This window comes from Rhododendron vialii, chromosome 6a (genome assembly GCF_030253575.1).
Source record: "Rhododendron vialii isolate Sample 1 chromosome 6a, ASM3025357v1".
NCBI classification, from domain to species: Eukaryota; Viridiplantae; Streptophyta; class Magnoliopsida; order Ericales; family Ericaceae; genus Rhododendron; species Rhododendron vialii.
Window position 1 is genome coordinate 29,648,096 of NC_080562.1, and position 17,778 is coordinate 29,665,873.

At 38.8% G+C, this 17,778-nt stretch overlaps 3 protein-coding genes across 3 annotated transcripts; 1 reads left to right on the plus strand and 2 right to left on the minus strand.

Annotated features, from left to right (window-relative positions):
• Positions 1 to 2,974: 2,974 nt before the first annotated feature.
• LOC131329334 (basic leucine zipper 61-like) lies at positions 2,975 to 6,579 on the minus strand. Its single transcript, XM_058362424.1, has 4 exons — positions 5,621 to 6,579; positions 5,136 to 5,226; positions 4,893 to 5,019; positions 2,975 to 4,057 (listed from the first exon to the last, which is right to left on the minus strand). Exons 1-4 carry the CDS (start codon positions 6,157 to 6,159, stop codon positions 3,909 to 3,911), a joined length of 906 nt encoding a protein of 301 aa, XP_058218407.1. The 5' UTR covers positions 6,160 to 6,579; the 3' UTR covers positions 2,975 to 3,908.
• Positions 6,580 to 12,376: 5,797 nt separating this feature from the next.
• On the plus strand, positions 12,377 to 14,617 carry LOC131329337 (ervatamin-B). Its single transcript, XM_058362426.1, has 2 exons — positions 12,377 to 13,006; positions 13,866 to 14,617. The coding sequence occupies exons 1-2, from the start codon at positions 12,574 to 12,576 to the stop codon at positions 14,456 to 14,458; spliced, it is 1,026 nt and encodes a 341-aa protein (XP_058218409.1). The 5' UTR covers positions 12,377 to 12,573; the 3' UTR covers positions 14,459 to 14,617.
• A 331-nt stretch (positions 14,618 to 14,948) lies between these two features.
• Positions 14,949 to 17,027, minus strand: LOC131329335 (pentatricopeptide repeat-containing protein At1g06270). The gene is made up of 2 exons (XM_058362425.1): positions 16,807 to 17,027; positions 14,949 to 16,446 (listed from the first exon to the last, which is right to left on the minus strand). The coding sequence occupies exon 2, from the start codon at positions 16,333 to 16,335 to the stop codon at positions 15,304 to 15,306; it is 1,032 nt and encodes a 343-aa protein (XP_058218408.1). The 5' UTR covers positions 16,336 to 16,446; positions 16,807 to 17,027; the 3' UTR covers positions 14,949 to 15,303.
• Between the last annotated feature and the right edge of the window lie 751 nt (positions 17,028 to 17,778).

The window sequence follows — 17,778 nt, forward strand, 5'->3', positions numbered from 1 at the left end:
TGAGTTCAAATGATTATTTTATTATATATGATTAAGGCTTGGGGCAATCATGCATGATGTCAGGATCATTGAGTTATCCAACTTGGATATGTCCGAATTTGTGAAATTTTTGAAATGGTAAATATGGGCCTCTTGCACAATATTTGTACGAACGATACACTTGAACTTGTGAACGACGCGCAAACATTCAGGGCCCATCGACGGGTGGGTGCCTGGCAGGGGATTTCAGGGTCCCATAATTAGCCTGGCAGGAGCTTATGCTCATAATAATTTTTCAAGGCCTAACCTTCAAGGTGGGTGCTTGGCAGGGGATATCGGGGTCCCAAAATTAGCCCGGCAGGAGCTTCGGCTCAGACACACAAATGACACGACATGTTGAGACACGATTTGAACGGATATGATTTATGGGTTGAATAAAAGAAAAATTGGAGATTTTGGGACACTTGTACATGAAAATTGTGCTTCCTCCGTTGTCTCATGATCTTTTATCAGTCGTTCTTTCATCTCGCTCATTTGCATATAGAGTTTGCGTAGACTTTTCTACTGGGCTTGTGTAGCTCAAGCCCTATATTATTTTCAGGTGCTAACCCGGGACCATAGCTTGCATTGCTTGGCGTGCTTGGAGTGTGGACATTATTTTTGAAAGCTAACCGAAGGAGTTACTTATTCATCTTTGTAAACTTATTTTGAAAGATGTATTTGTAACTTAAATTGTAATTCTTTTGACTCGGAATATTGTAACCACTAATTCTCTTTCGAACTTCGCTCCTTATGTTAAATCTGGGGCCGTTGAGCCGATATTGTAATATTTTGGAACCGTGTGAACTTGGAAGTATTTGCTTTGGGAATGAGAATATAGTGATCTTTTGGGTACCGTACGGATATTTGTGAGTATTTTTATTATGTAAATCACTTATAATTATGTTTAAAATCGAGTACGTGACAGTAAATATCCATGGGTCAGTCTATTAATTTCTAGTACAGATTTTCAACATGGTAGTAGTAAAAAAAAAATTTGCATGGGGTCGCCGGACCCCGCCCCCTGGATGTGGCATCGCTACTGGCCTTAGTAATAATGCTTGTATTGGATGACATTCAATAAACATACATTTTGTTTTCTTCATCTTTATTTTCTTATCACCAACATTAAATTTTTTTTTTTTGAAAAAGAAAATAGATTGAGAGAGAAGAAGGGGGAAAAAACTCAAACCAAATGCATCAGGCATTTAAGTGTAATTGGTTACGAGTGCAGATATGGTGTTATATTGTAAGCTGAACGGAGGGAATGTAAGCCAAACATACTTAAGGAACTATCCCTTGTTATTAGAATTTAAGTGTTATTAGAATTTAAGTGTAAGTGTAAGTGGGTATGAGGGTAGATATGGTGTTAAATTGTACGGTAAGCCGTAAGTGACAGATATTCTAGAAAATCACATAAAATATTGATAATATTCAATACAAAGAATTAGAACAAATTGTGAATTTGTAGACGCTACAGCGATCGGTTCTACCAATACAAATACATATATAATCAGTTATTTCTCCTCTCAACAATATGTATTTTTACGTTTTGTAATTGTGAATTTGTAGATGCACTCTATTCTAAAGGTTTGCTTTTTCATGATATCGTTAATCACAAAACGGGTCCCATTTCAAAATACCTTCTTAAAAAATAAATATTTATTTCATATTTTCAAACTCAAAAATAATGTAAATATAAAATAATTTTTCAATTTTTTTTGCACCGTATAAAAGATCTCAATGAGATCTATCAAACAAGATCCATATTGATAGGAAAATTATTTACGTAAGCACATGATTTTTTAGTTTGAAATTGTCTTCTTAAAAAATAAGTATTTATTTCCATTTCGGGAACAGGGTATAACAAACTATTTTGGTTTAGTGATTGTGGGTCCTCCAATTGCATGGCATCCACTATTTAAGTTGTTTTAAACCTGCGGAGAGAAAGGAGTTGGTTTTAAAGACCCAAAGCGAACACAGTTGTCTGCCTGTGCAAGTATTCAATATATGTCATGAACAGAGATCGTCGACTTTTACGATGTATTTGAATCATCTTAAACTTTCTCCCATGTTTATAAATGATTATGTATCTCGTGATTTCCATCAAAACTCATCCGAGGAGTGACTTTTTCCTTAGCCATTAGTGTGCGGTTACTTCTGAATTCAGTTGCAAGTTGTCTGCTAATTTCACTTTCTTAGGGATTGATTAATCCTCTCATAAGCTTAACAACAATACCTCTAGTTTAGGCATTTAAAAGAACTTTGTATTCTGCATAATTTTAGGAGTTTGATTGGAATGGTTTGAGTCCAAAATGCTGGACCAGAAAAAGAAATGTCACAGGGATTTTACTTAATGAAATCTCAAAATATACAAGGCTGTGTATTACATACGAAATTCGGGAGAGATCCCCTTAATTCTTGGTAATAACCTTGACACAGTTGGTAAACAACAAATCGTTCCTAGGTAATTAAACGATATTGTTACAGTTACAGGATCTCACCACAAAACGTACCAAGGTCTTCTCTCTTCTTTTCCTTTCTCTTGGCTTTTACTTTATTACGGAGATGCCGTTTCGGGCTTCGATAAAGGTGGTGGTGATGGTCCTTTGATGAAGCAAGACGGAGACAGCGGTGGTCTGATGACGAAGCAGATTGTTTGGATAGGCTTGCCTTCAGTGCTTGGTCTTGTTCTACAGAAGTAGAAGTTGTCCCCGAAGATGTTCGCCGCAAAGTTAATCAGTTTAGGTTTGTGAGTTTCTTTTGTTCCTAGATCGGCGACTTCGGTTTGTGAGGTTCTGGTATTCGTATTTGGAAAGCTAGGCCTCCTAATTGATTATTGGATCATTTGTGAATTGATAATCATCCTTTTTAATATACTGCTATGCTCTTTTTTATCAATGATAATTTGTTACCATGTTTGACAAAAAAAAACCCGTACCAAGGTCATCAATAATTTTAGATTTACACTTTTTTTTCATTACTTTCTAAAATAAAATCAACAAATATAACACCAAAAATGAAAAAATCAAAGACAAGAGAGACACTAAAATAATCTGCACAATAACCTGACACCAACAACTCCCTGACAAGCCCCTTCTTTCATACTACATCCCAAAACACAAAATCCAACTATTTTGACCACAAATACCTCCTCACAAACTCCCCCAATCAGTACTGAGAAAAAAAAAAAAAACTCCCCCAATCAGTAGAAATTTTTGGACCAACATTTTACTATACAAAACAAATCCCCACTAATCCTAGTGACTGCTTTTTTATGTTTTCTGTGGCTCCCCACCATGTGATCATCTCTGAGCCCCCACGGCCCCACCAACAGGGCAACCACCATCATGTGAAATGGGACAGGTTGGATAACAGGGACATAGCACCATCACTATTGGTAGATCTGTTCAGTTTCTTCAGTTGAAATAAAAACAGGAAAGGTTTTTTTTTTTTTTTAAATAACTACAAAGATTTTTGAAAAAGAAATTGGTTTTGTGCAGATCCTCATTGCCACTTCATTGGGTTTCTTCACTCTCCTCCAGTGAACTTTTGTTCCTCCCAGTAATGTGACTAGAAAAGGTTTCTGATGATCAAATGCTTTATTGGTGGAGATTTACCAATTTATGGGTTTTGTCAATAAAACATTCAAAAATGAAAAAAAATAATCCACAAAGCCAAGATTTGAGTTGAAAATGAAGAGAAGTTCTTCAAGTCATTAGAAAAAAGAAGAGGGGAAAATTAATTTTGGCCAATGTTTAATAGAATTTGCCCAACATTTTTTAGGCCAAGAATAGAATTTGGTTCTCAATAAGTCATGGATCACTTCGCTATACTGGGAGATCAGTAAGTCACTGAAAGGAGAGTGATGTGCCCCTGCGTTCTCTCTTTCAGTTGGCAAGTTGTTCTTTCTCCATGGAACCATTGTTGGCTTCGGACGACGACGGCGGTGGAGCACCATTTTCTACCCCTTTGAGATTTTGTTGCTGATACACCTTCCTCAACCTCTCTATTTCCCTCCTCAGCGCTTCTTGATGAGCTGCAGTATTTGCATAAATAGAACATTATTTTCAAACGATGTTCGAAATTGTTCTTCCGATCAGAGAAATTAAATTTCGAAAAGGCTTGCTAGAAACAGCTCGTGTAATAATGTCAAGAAAACAAACAAGATAATAAAACAACGAGAGTTAATCAGAGCTCCTTACTATACAATTCAAGTTTCACTTGCAGAAAGGACGATCCAAACTTGTGCTCCGGTGGGAGTTGAACTAAAAACTTTTGTTTTAGTTTGTCAAACACTTAGCTTCGACCTTCTTACCATTGTCCGTAAGAGACAAGTGAGGTCCGTTTGATTTTTCATGAGGATATTTGATAATTTGCAAAGAAATTTTGCTATTTTAACTCTACAAAAGATTTTTAAATTGTCTCAACTTGCTTCAAATGCATAGAGACACCACACGTACTCTTCTTTTTGACAATCGATAGTATTACAAATGAGACTATCTTGCATCATTTTTCAAATATAACAAATATTTGGACTAATCGAAAAACAAAACTACATTTATGTTTCAATAGATATGGGAGTGTATTAACCTCTTAGTTTTGATGTTTCTTTACATTAGCATCTATAAACTAAAATAATAAAAAACCAGCAGACATATGGACTTGATTTTTAATCTCACTAACCAAAAATCCTAGCTCAGCCTTGCTTATTACAATTTTGAACTCACCGTAATTAGACTGTATGGTTGTTCATTTGTGTTCACTATTATGCTATTTACACATAATTTCCATCCATTCATACAAGAAAGTGAGTCAATGTGCAAGTAAGATGCCCTGGAGATCTGAATTATCAAAAATGTAAATACACATACCATCTTTGAAAATCTTGTCTTGAGCGAGAGCTGCGATCCTTTGCTTTAGAGCACTATTATCCACGTTCAGAATTAAGCGTTGGTGATCCAAAAATGCAACCCTTGGCGACAGAACTGATACTTCAGCCTTCAACAAATGATCAACAAAATAAATTAATCAGACTAAACCATGCAATAATAACATTTCAAGCAATTAAAAAACTTAGCTGTAGGGAAAGAAGGCAAAATTATGCACTAACATACTTGGAGTGAGGTTACGCTGCGTTCGAGCTCGGATATATATTGTAACTTCCTCACCCGTGACCTCTGCGCGGATTGCCTGTTGGCCAAAATTCTGTTTTGCAAAACCAAAATTACATGTAGTTAATTATATGATCTTATAATCAGTCAATTTACAATAATTCAACTGAAAGTCATTCTGCAATTTTTAGATGGGTTCTGATCCTTGAGGCAGGTGCTCTTAATCGCACGATATGACACACGACAAGACAAAAGATGCATATCGTATGATTAGAGGGAAACATTTGAATTTTCGGAACAAAGAATCCTCAGTTGTTAGTTACATTGTTGTAAATGTAATGCAAAAATTCAAATACTTCATCAATTTTTTGGTGGCTAAAATGAGGATTGGCAATCAAAAGTAAAAACCTTACGCTCAAAAGCCCAGAAACAAAGCACAAATTGGAAATGTAGCAAATGTATGAGGTAAATGTAATTGCATGGTTTACCTCTTTACCCTCTTTGGATCAATATTGATCCTCTCATTTGAATTCTCCGCGCCCTGCGCCTCCGATTTGCACGAGCTCTGCACCTCGTCGGCCTCGCTCTTCACCAGCAGCTGGTGCTGGTCGAGCGGCGCCGCCTGCTTGTCGTCGTTGTTGCTGTTGTGGTCGGACCGCGACGACGCGTTCGACAGCGACATGGCGGGTCCCACCGCGATCTCGTCGGCGAACATCGACATGAGCTGCTCGTCGTCGAACCGGTCGAACTCGGCCATGCTGTTGTTGTGGCCGCCGGCCCTGGCGGCAGACGACCTCCTGCACTCCTCCACCATCGGCGGCTCGATGAAGGCGATCGAGTCGCTTATGGACCGGCGGTGGGACCCGCGCTTCGCCGTCGAGAAGTCGTGGAACTCGTCGATCCACGAGATGTTTTGGGCGGCGGCGGTGCTGGGCGGTGGCAGGTTTTCCAGGGAGGACATCCTTTGGTGGGGGAAGTCAGCCCAGTTTGGTGTCATGTTGGGCACTTTTGGAGGCAATTGTGCCATTTCTTTTCCCCCCACTCAGCTAAGCAATTCTAACACAATGTATTTGTATAATAAGTAGAGAGAAATGAACAGAGGAGCAAAGCTGAAAACAGACCAAAACTACAGTCTACACAACAGAACAAGTTATAAATACACACTAATGAGATTGCATCTATCTATATCTATAGCCACAAGAACATCATCAGCAACACACACACACACACACACACACACACTCTCTCTCTCTCTCTCTCTCTCTCTCCTCTCTCTCTCACTTGATGCAAGGTGGGGTCACATGGGGGGAGGGGATTGGGACAGCTATCTACAGCTGGGAGGGAGGTTGGGGACTCAACGGTATCAGTGGGAAGTAACAGTAGTTTAATAACTAAGAGGGAGGGGCATCAGAGACCACGTGCTCTTGTGCACCCCTTTCCCCTTTACCCCCCAAACCTTATAATACTACTCTCATTTTTATAAATTTGCATCCCAAAGGAAACATTCCCCTGTTTCCATCCCCATTCACACACACTTTGCAAAACACTTCCATCGCCGTACGATCGATTGATCAAACGGGTCGTCTTGTTTAACCATGAAATCAAATGGGTCCTCACCGTCTAATCTGGATATCATGTGCGCTCCCATAGAGAGTCCTGATGTCTCACCAACTGGCATATTAATCTTTTCGGTGCTAGGAATTTGTGAAAGGAAATTGATTTTTGCGCTCTACTTTTTACTGATGGCGCTTCACTTTTAACGTGAAGTTACTAGTAACTTCATGAATAAAGTAGAACGCCATCAATAAAAAGTAAAGCGCGAAAATCAATTTCCTTCGTGAAACCCCAAAATTCTGAATCTGGAGAGTATTAATTTCGTCAAAAAATCGAAGAGGAACAAATACAGAACACCAGATATACGTAGCTCATTTCGATGAGGGTACGTCTACGGTCGAGATAATTATTTAAACATGATGAACCTATAAGAATTCAATACATTGAAGTTGCCTAAATGCTAAGGTATATATGCCATAAAATTGGGGTTGTACCATATGTAAGTAGAAGAAGAATATATCACTAGAGTAAAATCAGGCTCCAAAAAGACCATAAAATTTGGGGGGAGGGGGGGTGTTTTCTTGAAATTATACAATTGGGTTGTTGTACCATTTGTACTTAGAGTGTATCTCTATCTACCAATATATGTATCCTATATAATGGGGGAGATGTGGGAGGATGAGCTGGGGAAAGAGAGGCACTTGTGAAGGGGATAATGTCAGGCCATGTGAATTGTTTTTGCATGCTCTTAAGCTTTCTTTACTTTGTCCCCAAACCACACCCACATGTAGGGCATGTGTACCTTATTCCTTTCCAAAAACACTGTTTTTCTTGGTACCTTCCATCACAATCCCCAGATTTGGAATCTCTTTTGTTTGCTTAATTTAAGTTTTTGGGGAAGCACTATGGATCATGATTGCTGATTAGTTTTCTTGAAATATAATAGCCGCCATTTCAGTACTACTAGTATTAAGGAAGTGCTTACCAATGAAATTTATCCACGAATTCAAGTTTCTTTTTATTTGATCGAGAATGGAACTTGTCATTGATTTTTCCAGCGTTATACTACTAATAGTTTTTACTGCATCCCTGACAAGATTTGATTTTCTTAAATTTCTCTTGTATGATTTTCCCAAAACATAGGACCAATCACAAAATATTTGAATTGAAACTGATATATTTACGGGTGAATCGATTTTCGGCATGCTCAATCAATAATCTGCAAACAAGAATTACGGACACTGATGTGGTCCCAACCAGCAACCCTCCAATGCTTTTTAGTGAGTCGAATTCTGACTTAGAGAATAAAAAGAACTCAAGCAATTGGATAGTAAGAGTTGCGTACGTGCCCATTGGGGGCTGATTTCATAGGTATTTAGGAACTGAAATCCTAGTAGGATTAGGATATTTGGAACTCATAAAGAGGGCACTAGTTGAGTCCAATGGCCTTGGCTTTTCCAAGGAGTCATTACCTGCTCGAGACCCTGTAGAAACGGTTTACACGTACTCGACCATGTGTGGACTGAGCAGGTATTAGCCAGTCCCGGGTCGGTTGTTGGTTTATTATACCTATGGAGTAAGAAATGCGGTGACATATGGAATAATCATTTTCGGTGAGTGAAAAGCAAGTTTTATTGTCTATATAATAATTAATTAAAAGTGCAATGGGTTGAGAAGTAATCACCATGCTTTCAAAGCTGCAACTTAACTTCTTTGGGCGGGAGCCTCGGAATTGCAAAAAGAAAAAAGGAAGAAAAACCTATCTTAAGCTTAAGTTGAATTAGCGCACATTAAAAAAACTTAAATTGAATTAGCGCACATTAAATAGAGTAACTTCTATTGTGTGTCTTTGGTAACTGGGAAATTTTTCGGTGCCGGATGAGTATATCCCACGTGGTAACCGCTCGACACATTCGGGTCGTCCAATACACTTTTGGACGGCTCGTATTGAAACCCTTTCTTTCCTTTCCTTATAACACTTTCTCTCTCCAAATCCGAGCCGTTCAAAAATGCAATAAACGACTCAGATGCGCCGAGCGGGCACCACGTGAGACCCACCCGGCACTAAAAAAAATTCCGTGGTAACTAGGGTCATTTGAGTACCCCACTAACGTCTAAAATTTCTTACTACTATATACTTTCTCAGTCCATTTTTTTAAGTGTCCAATACAATTTTACATGTCATTTTTAATGGCTTATATCTCTCAACATATTATGTTTTATATTTTTAAAATTATTTTCTTATAAAAATAATTGAGATCTATGAAACAAGATCAATTTGCTTATTTTTAACAATATACATTGAGAGACATAGGTAATTGAAAATGACACGCAGAACCGTAGTGGGCACTTAAAAAGAGACAGAGGGAGTACAAGTATAGATTTTTGTTGTATTTTATGAATTTGGCCCCACGAGAGTTATATATCTCAAGGACCTATACTCAAATTATAATACTTGTTGTTTTATAACGCGTTGCCACAAAATGCTTAGCTATTTGACCTCTCTATCGAAAAATTCTGACTTTGCTCCTGCTCTTATGCCTCTCCCACCGGTTTCGGCAATAATCAAAATCCAGAGAGAGAGAGAGAGAGAGAAGAATCTAGTTCGATGAATATATGACCAATTCAAAAGAGCAAAACTATCTACAGATTATCTACTTTTTTATGCATTTTTCAAAAATGGCTATGAAGATGTTTTGGAACTTTTTATGTTCCTCCTGCATTCCTTTATTCGAGCCTTTCTGGTCCTCATTATACCTACTAGCTCTTTTTTATATTACCCCTTTCTTTTAATAGGTCACTCACAGTCACAGATTTTATGTTAGAAACACTCAAGTGCTAAATAAAACTTCTTTTGTTAGAGGAATATTTTGGACACATTGCTTAAATCAAAATTTGGTTTGGAAATTACGACCTAAATTTTTTCGAAAGAAAGCGCCCTTATTATTATGAACGGCGCTATGGCACAAAAATAAATGGACAAATAATGCACAGATTTTTTTACTGGCCTGCCCCGGGTCCTGCAAGAATGATCCAAACCATTCATTTTTCTTAGAATATTTTTTTATGTATTTCTGTGAAAAATCATCCCAATGGGATATCGGTAAGGATTTTTTTTAGAATTCGTGGGGCAAACCAGTCAATTTCGCCCTACGAGTTTTGAAAAGGCCCTTACCAATATTCGATTAAGATGAATTTTTACAGGTATGCATAAAAAAATATTTGAAGAAACATAAGTGATTCGGATTGTCCTTGCGGAACTCAAAGTGAGCCCCGTAAAAAATCTGTGCAATATATATTTATATGTGCTTAATTAGTCTGTGCAAGTAGACTTTTCGTATTATTATATCAAGCTCTTCTCAATCAAGTAGTGCGTGAAATTTTTTATTTCTATTTTTTGATAGTAGCATATCCAGGCTAGTTGCACGCACCTCAACTAATTTCGAAACCCGAAAGTTAGTGACCGGGTGACCCCAAGGTTTGGAATATTTGGTCTTCGTGTGATTTGAACAAGCAATTAAATGGAGAACTAACACTCTCATGCCCACTTGACCACAAACCCTTGGGGTTAAAGTTGTACATGTTATATTCTGAATAAATATATCTCAATGGATAAAAAAATTAAAATTACCATGGGCAGTAGAAGGTGAAAGTAACTACAGGCCAACATGTTTCGGTAGAAAATTTTCAAGACAGGGAATTAGAGTCGTCAATGGGTGAGAGTGGTCGGATCTAGGCCATCCAAAACACGTTTGGACGGCTCCGATTTGCGCTCGGATACCATGTGGACTATACCCTATTTGCACTCAAAAACTTCTCCTTCACTGGACTACTGTGTCAGAATTCCCAGGTTGAATTCCTCTGTAGCTAGCAGACCCCTGCACTATTTGGAATGAGCCTTTATTTTTGTTTGTTCTTTCCATAGTTCCCAAATAAAACCCAAACTGGATGGTTTATCAGTCTTGTTTGTTCTAAGCTTTTAGCCTAACGGGTAAGGATTGCTTATCTCCAATCCTATCTCGCCAAAAGCTATCGAAACAACGGCGGAAATCTGCAAACTACAACAGGGGATCGGCTCATCTTCAATGTCTTGTCAAGAAGTTACCCCGTTTGGCTAAATAAGCCAACTGGCTCTTTTTTGTCCTTATTCAAATTTTTTTTGTATTTGTTAGTTTTTCGTCAATTTTTTGTAGATTATTGCATCGTCGTGACAAGAGGAATCTAAAAAGTAAAAAATTATGATTGAAACCTAATTTTTTTGAATAAACACAAAAATAAGCCAATAAGCCAATTTTTTCGTCTTTATTCAAAAAAATTTGGATTTCGATAATAATTTTTTACTTTTTAAATTCCTCTCATCATGACAATGCAATAATCCCCAAAAAATTGACAAAATACTAACAAATACAAAAAAAATTTGAATAAAGACAAAAAAAAAAGTCAATTGGCTTATTTAGCCGAACGGGGTTGTCTCAGATTACGGGGCATCGGTCTCTTAAGCATCTCGAAGCTCTTAGCCACCAGCCCACCACCTCTCCCAAAATCTTTGTTCTACTTTAGACTCATCTGGGGGCAATCTTTTTGGCATGCCCCGAAACAATCAAAACATGGCCCTCCAGTATTCCATACGATTGTTGGTACTATTCAGAAAGAGGTACTGGCCTAGCGCTACAGCACAAGTCTGAATCAGAAAATCGACCTTTGCAGAAAAAATTGAGCGAATTTGCCTCCTATCAGTTCTTTCAAACTGTGCTATAAGCAGGAGGCAAGTGCCGTTGGCCTCTTCGTCAAACAGTCCCATTAACATACAGTCCATTCTTGCGTGTTTTGCTATACTTGAAACCACTCGTGTGTGGCACAAATGACCTACTGGTGACCTATTATTGGGCAGTGTTTTTTAGGTAGTCCAAACAGAATTGACTTACTTTGAAAACTAGTTTTAAACGAACACAACACTGAATCATGCGAAGTGAACCGCCCAAGAATTTCAAAATATATCCCAACCAGATCTAAAGATGTGCGAGTTGTAAGATCAAAAACTCTAGCAACCTCACAGAAATGACTGGATGTGTTTGTTGGGTTCCCCCTCAATCCATTCAACAAAAGACACATGACATTCAGCAACTGAAGGTGTTAAGCGAAACTACCAAAAAAAAAATTTTAAAAATAACTTTTGGAGTGGCCTTAATCCTCTTTTTTTTTTTTTTTTTGGGTTGAGAAGCTAATTTATATGGCTCGAATACAAGCTACAAAAACCCTGGGATGCCCCGCTAGGTCCTAATCCTACATCCATGAATTGCATATTTTGTCAAGAAATTGGATGTCTTGAGAGCATTGCAGCAAGCCAACTACCTCACCATACACGCAACACTACCAGAGTAGAAGTTCAAGTGAAAATCATATCGATTCATTTGAACAGATAAGACCAGGGGATGACTTGGTGGATGAGGGACTCCCAGCAGGCCTGATTACCTGCGTTCGAGTCTTACTTTCCCAAAAAAAAAAGAATAAAAATGGTTCGAGCCCATGATTTAGATATTTGAAATAATTGTCCAATACAAGGTCCCATGTTTAACAACCACTTTTTCTCAAGCCAGGTTCTCCAAGTTTTGTGGCAAAATAAATAAGCATATGGTTTCTGACTGTTAATTTAAACCGCCAAAATAAGACATGACATTTGATACCAATAAACCAGAACATATTATAAATAAATCATGGAAGAGACGTGTACGGGACATATCAGGCAGCAGTTGAGTAAAAGAAGCATAACAGAAGAGTTGCCTTGTGAAATTCTCTTGTGCAATAGGATAGAAAAGAGACATGATGAACAACAAATGAAGTACCTCAGATATCAGGTCTCATTCTCCACCAGCATTTTAAGAAAGCCATGGAGGCTCCTTTTGTCTTTAGGAGTTTTTGCTTGACTGTCCTAATAACATTATGCATTCTATGCATTCCACCCAGAGTCTGTTCTGATGAAACTGATCCAATAAGGGAGAGATACGAAAAGTGGCTGCAAGAAAACAAACGAGAGTACAAGGATAGGGGTGAATTGGAACAGCGTTTTGGAATTTACAAGACAAATGTTCAGTTCATTGACCAGTTCAATTCCCAAAACTTCTCATTCAAGCTCATCGATAACAAATTTGCAGACATGACAAATGAGGAGTTCAAGTCCATCTACCTGGGCCTTGGAAACACTACAAATAATTCAGGCCAGGGGAAGAGCTTTGGATATGAAGAACATGAGGATTTGCCAACTAGCGTGGACTGGAGGACGAAAGGCGCTGTGACTCCAGTCAAGGATCAAGGCCAATGTGGTAAAGTATTCTCTTGCTTCTACTAGAACAAAAGGACTGTTGAGTGTGCTTAAAATCCTTTGGAGTAAGACTAACAACCTTACTACTCCTCTAGATAAAAATAAGATTCAAAAAGTAGTATCAATCAAAAAACATTGAGCAACTACTACGCTAAAAGCTCTTACACAAACATTCTACAACTACTTCAAAGGACAAGACGTCCTTTTGGAGTCATTATTCGCATCCAGTATTTCTTTCCACATTGGGCACAATACATTAAATTTTTGAAGCACAGAAGACACTCAACAGTCAAGTTCTGTGAATCCCAATAGACAATCATGATGCACCAACTCAAACAAATTGTAACACTAATTAGCATGACATTGTTTAACTAATTAGGTTGTTATGAGACTTTTGCTAAACCAAAATAAACCACAAGCCTTGAAATGTTGCAATCATACAAGATACAATACCTTCAACTTTCATCTTAGTTCTTACCAAACAAGGACTGTGTGTGTGGGTGTAATTAAAAATCTTTCTAAAAGACTAACTGTTAACTACATTTAAATTTTCTACTTGCAGCATACTGTATTGAATCCCAGTGAGCTAAAGTAACTTACTGAGGTTCTTGGTAATGGAATGATCACATCCAAGATCCTTTGTGATTGGTCTTTGAATAAGCCACTAGAAAATTCGCAGCCATTAGGAGACATTCTTCAGTCAATCTGTTGAACATAAATTTACTAAGACACCATCGTTCTAATGTTAAAGCAAATAGATAGTTGCCTTCGGAAAGTGGTTTTAGTGTCCAAGGACTACGTAGAAGGTACCATACGTGCAAAAGAGCCAGAAATAATTGTTTACTTCCCTTTCCCCGCAGGAAGTTGTTGGGCATTCTCAGCTGTCGCAGCTGTGGAAGGCATAACCAAGATCAAAACAGGCAAATTGGTGTCACTGTCAGAACAAGAGCTGGTGGACTGTGATGTTAACACTGGGAACCAAGGCTGCAATGGTGGATACATGGAAAAAGCTTTCGAGTTCATTATAAAGAATGGGGGCATTGCAACCGAAAGAGATTACCCTTATGCTGGAAGAGACAACAACTGTGACAAAGCTAAAGCTGCAACTTCCGCAACGACTATAAGTAGCTACGTACAGATACCTCCAAACAACGAGATGAGTCTACAAGCTGCAGCAGCCAAACAACCTGTATCAGTTGCAATTGACTCTGGTGGCTATGCATTCCAGCTCTACTCTAGTGGTGTCTACTCAGGCCAATGTGGCACGAATCTTGATCATGGAGTAACAGTAGCTGGCTACGGGGTATCTAACGGACAAAATTACTGGCTAGTGAAGAACTCATGGGGCACTGGATGGGGTGAATCAGGTTACGTAAGGATGAAACGCAGTGTAACTGATAAGGAAGGTACTTGTGGAATTGCCATGGAGGCCAGTTACCCAGTCAAGGACTGAATCATCAGTGATGATATTTAGCTTTATAAGTTTAATGCACTTGAATATTTTAAGTATGAATAAGGTGGATCCCCTAGCATGTAAGAGCAGATCAGCAAAATGGGATGATCCAGACATAACAGAATATGTTAATAAAACTACTCTTTAAGTTATTTTCTACTGGAGAATTCATCTCAGTACCATTAAAAGCAGGTCAAGAGTTCTGTCGCCACCTAAGATGGCTATGTTCACAATCGGCCTACAGGCTAAAAACTTGTCATCAGATTAAGCTCAACCAAATCAAAACAAAATGCCAGAATGGAGATGACAAAGTTTGACCGGTAGAAGAAAGGTTCATCCTCAAGTCCAACCTCTATCAACCACACACTGAAGCTCCTCGTGATGACTCTCTATTTGATCAGTAAAATTGGCACCATAGTAATGCTGATATATTTTTGAAGTGAGTGGAAATGGTTGCATCAAAAAGGAGGATGGAGTTCACAAATCAGGATAGCCAAGAACAAACATAATCCATAGCTTTCCAGAAAGAGAGTAAACATGAAGGAAAATAAAATCAAGAGCTGCGAATTGAAGTTTTACTTCCACCAAAGAGCTTATATATCCATGCATTGATTAAATCTGACATGATACCATGCCAGACAATAGACGTATGTCATTCATTAGAAAACTTCAATGGAGATTTATACTGCTAACTAACAAGATATTGATCATAGCTCCTCTTTGGTTGTCGACTGATATATGATGAACGTTTGATAACTAACCGAAGGTCGTTATATTCACCAGCCCACAAAAACGACCTTTAGTTCATTTTCTGCAAACAGACAGCCCAAACGACATCCGAGAAGCTAAGATTTCAATTCTACAAACTTTTGCCTCACAGCACAGGCAAGCTCCTGTTCCCCGACACTAACCAGCCCCTCAAATACCTTCTGCCTTGCCCTAATATAAGGTATAAAACCTCTTTCAGTCATCCTCATTACAACTTTCCCAGCCAAAATAAACTCACCACACTCCAAGCAGCCTTCAACCCCTAACTCGTAGCTTTCAAAACCGACAGGGAACCCTGCCTTCTCCAAAAACTCAATCAAATCAACTGCTCTCCGAATATCTTTGTTTCTGCGCATTGCCGCAACCACTTTCACCACTGTTTCCTGTCTTGGCGTCAATCCAATTTTCGCCACCATTTCTTTCATCTTTTCTGCCGCAACTGTAGTTCTTCTGACTGCACACATAGCACCAATTACAGCACTATAACTTTCCAAGTTAGGAACACATCCTACCCCACTCATGCCGTTCAACACGTTAACTGCATCTGTCAAACGATCGACAGCACAGAGTGAGGAAATAAGGTAATTGCAAGTTCCAGTATCAGGGTTATAACCAATTGATTGCATCTCTAGAAGTAGGTTTGAGACAGACTGAGATTGGTGTTGTCGATGAAGCCATGCATTGGAAAGAAAAAGCTGAGTTTGGGGGACAGGGATGCAGCCGGAACGTAGAGTTCGTTGAATAATGGCAAGAGCAAGAGGAAAGGGATCAGGACTTTGGAGGGTGTAGGAGAGAAGGAAAGAATAGGCAACATGACAGCGATAACGGGGTCTGACAGGGATAAAAGATTGCAAGATTTCGTCAATGATTTTGGTTCTCAGATGCTGCGGGAAGGTGGAGAGGAATGAGAACGGGTTTGGGTTTTGGCAAGACTCATTTGAGGCAATGAGAAGATCAGGAATTTGCTGGTATTTTTTGGCCTCCACTGCTGCTCTGACAGATTCTTCAAGTGTCGGAATTGATGAGATAAAACGAATGGAACAATACTGGAGAAATGGTTCACGAAAACGAAAAAGAGACGAACAAATCTTTGTCACTGAAGTCACCATCTTTTAAATCTGCAACAATAACATGCTGATGGAGGACCATGGGCATTATGATGCAATCAAAACCAGTAGGCATTAAAGGCGTGCACAGTCCAACTAGTCAGTGATTTGTAGCTGAAAGGATTACAAAATACAATTTAGAAGACCAAAAAAACACCCATAAAAGATGCAATATGCTAGAGTATTGGAATTCCTATGTGAAGAGTATGAAGTATACACAGGAATAGCAAGACTACGGAAATAAATATAAGGCATAAATTAAACTCGAAATCAAAACAACAACATTTTTACAGTCGGAAATTCCAACCCACTCGCATATTCAACCGCACGACCGAGAATGCACCGTAGCAATAACCGAGATGGTCATTCAACCGCCAAAAAACAAAAGTTAATTTTCGGAAATTTGAAACAACGAAGATATGGATTCATTTAATTCGAAATGAACATATGTTTGAATTCAGGATAGAGTAATACCAGGCCATCGGTGATGCCGCTCGGAGCAATTACGAAAGTTGTCGCTGGTAGGTATCTGGTGCATTTGATCTCCTCTAAAGCACAGTATTTCTAAATTCTAATGAACAATATCAATACACACACACACAGGGGAGAGAGAGAAGAAGAAGAAGAGGGAAGGGTTGAAGGACTTCTCTCCGTAGCGTGTTCGAGACCTCGGCCCGTATTCCGATAGGCCCAGGACTAGGGCCGTAAATATGAATAGAACCATTCACGAACTGTTTGAAACTCGGTTCGGTAAGAGCTCGTTCGAGTTAGATTCGCCTGCTAAACGAATTGAACCTGAACCTCAATTTTAGGCTCGCTCCGTAAATGAGCCAAACTTGAGCCTAACGGTATTCGGCTCGGTTAAGTTCGCGACTTAAATTTAATTAATAATTCAATAGGGGTCTGTTTGTAAATGTAAAAAATTTTAAGGTTGTATATATAATTCAATACTTATTTTTCTCCCAAATTCTATACTATCAATGAGAGAGTTTGGGTTCGCTTGAGTTTAATGAGCTGAGCCGAATCAAACTTGAGTCTTGACGAGCTCAATTCGAGCTTAGATTCGGCTTGGCTCGATTCATTTGAGTTTAACGAGCCAAACTCGAGCCAAGATGTTCAAGGTCGAATCGAACCCGAGCCGAATCCGAGCTGAACTCGAGTCAGACTAGTATCTTAACGAACCCAACCGAGCCGAACCCGAGCCTTGAAAAATTTTAACGAGACGAACTCAAGCCAAGTTGTTCAAGCTCGAATCGAACTCGAGCCGAACTCATACTTTAACGAACCCGAGCAGAACCTAACAGGGTTCGGTTCGATTCGGTTCATTTACAGCGCTACTAGGACACCCCAGACTCGAGTCCATTCCCCTAGTTTTTGTGGGCAGGGATTTCTAGTGAACCCTCGTTTGGTTGCTATCATTTATAATACTAGGTTTTTCGCCGTCGT

Coding starts and splice junctions, on each gene's coding strand:
- LOC131329334 (XM_058362424.1), bottom strand. CDS start 6,159: ATGGCACAATTGCCTCCAAAAGTGCCCAACATGACACCAAACTGGGCT. Junction 5,020..5,135: donor GCAGCGTAACCTCACTCCAA/GTATGTTAGTGC, acceptor CATTTGTTGAAG/GCTGAAGTATCAGTTCTGTC. Junction 4,058..4,892: donor AGACAAGATTTTCAAAGATG/GTATGTGTATTT, acceptor CAAATACTGCAG/CTCATCAAGAAGCGCTGAGG.
- LOC131329337 (XM_058362426.1), top strand. CDS start 12,574: ATGGAGGCTCCTTTTGTCTTTAGGAGTTTTTGCTTGACTGTCCTAATA. Junction 13,007..13,865: donor CAAGGATCAAGGCCAATGTG/GTAAAGTATTCT, acceptor CTTTCCCCGCAG/GAAGTTGTTGGGCATTCTCA.
- LOC131329335 (XM_058362425.1), bottom strand. CDS start 16,335: ATGGTGACTTCAGTGACAAAGATTTGTTCGTCTCTTTTTCGTTTTCGT.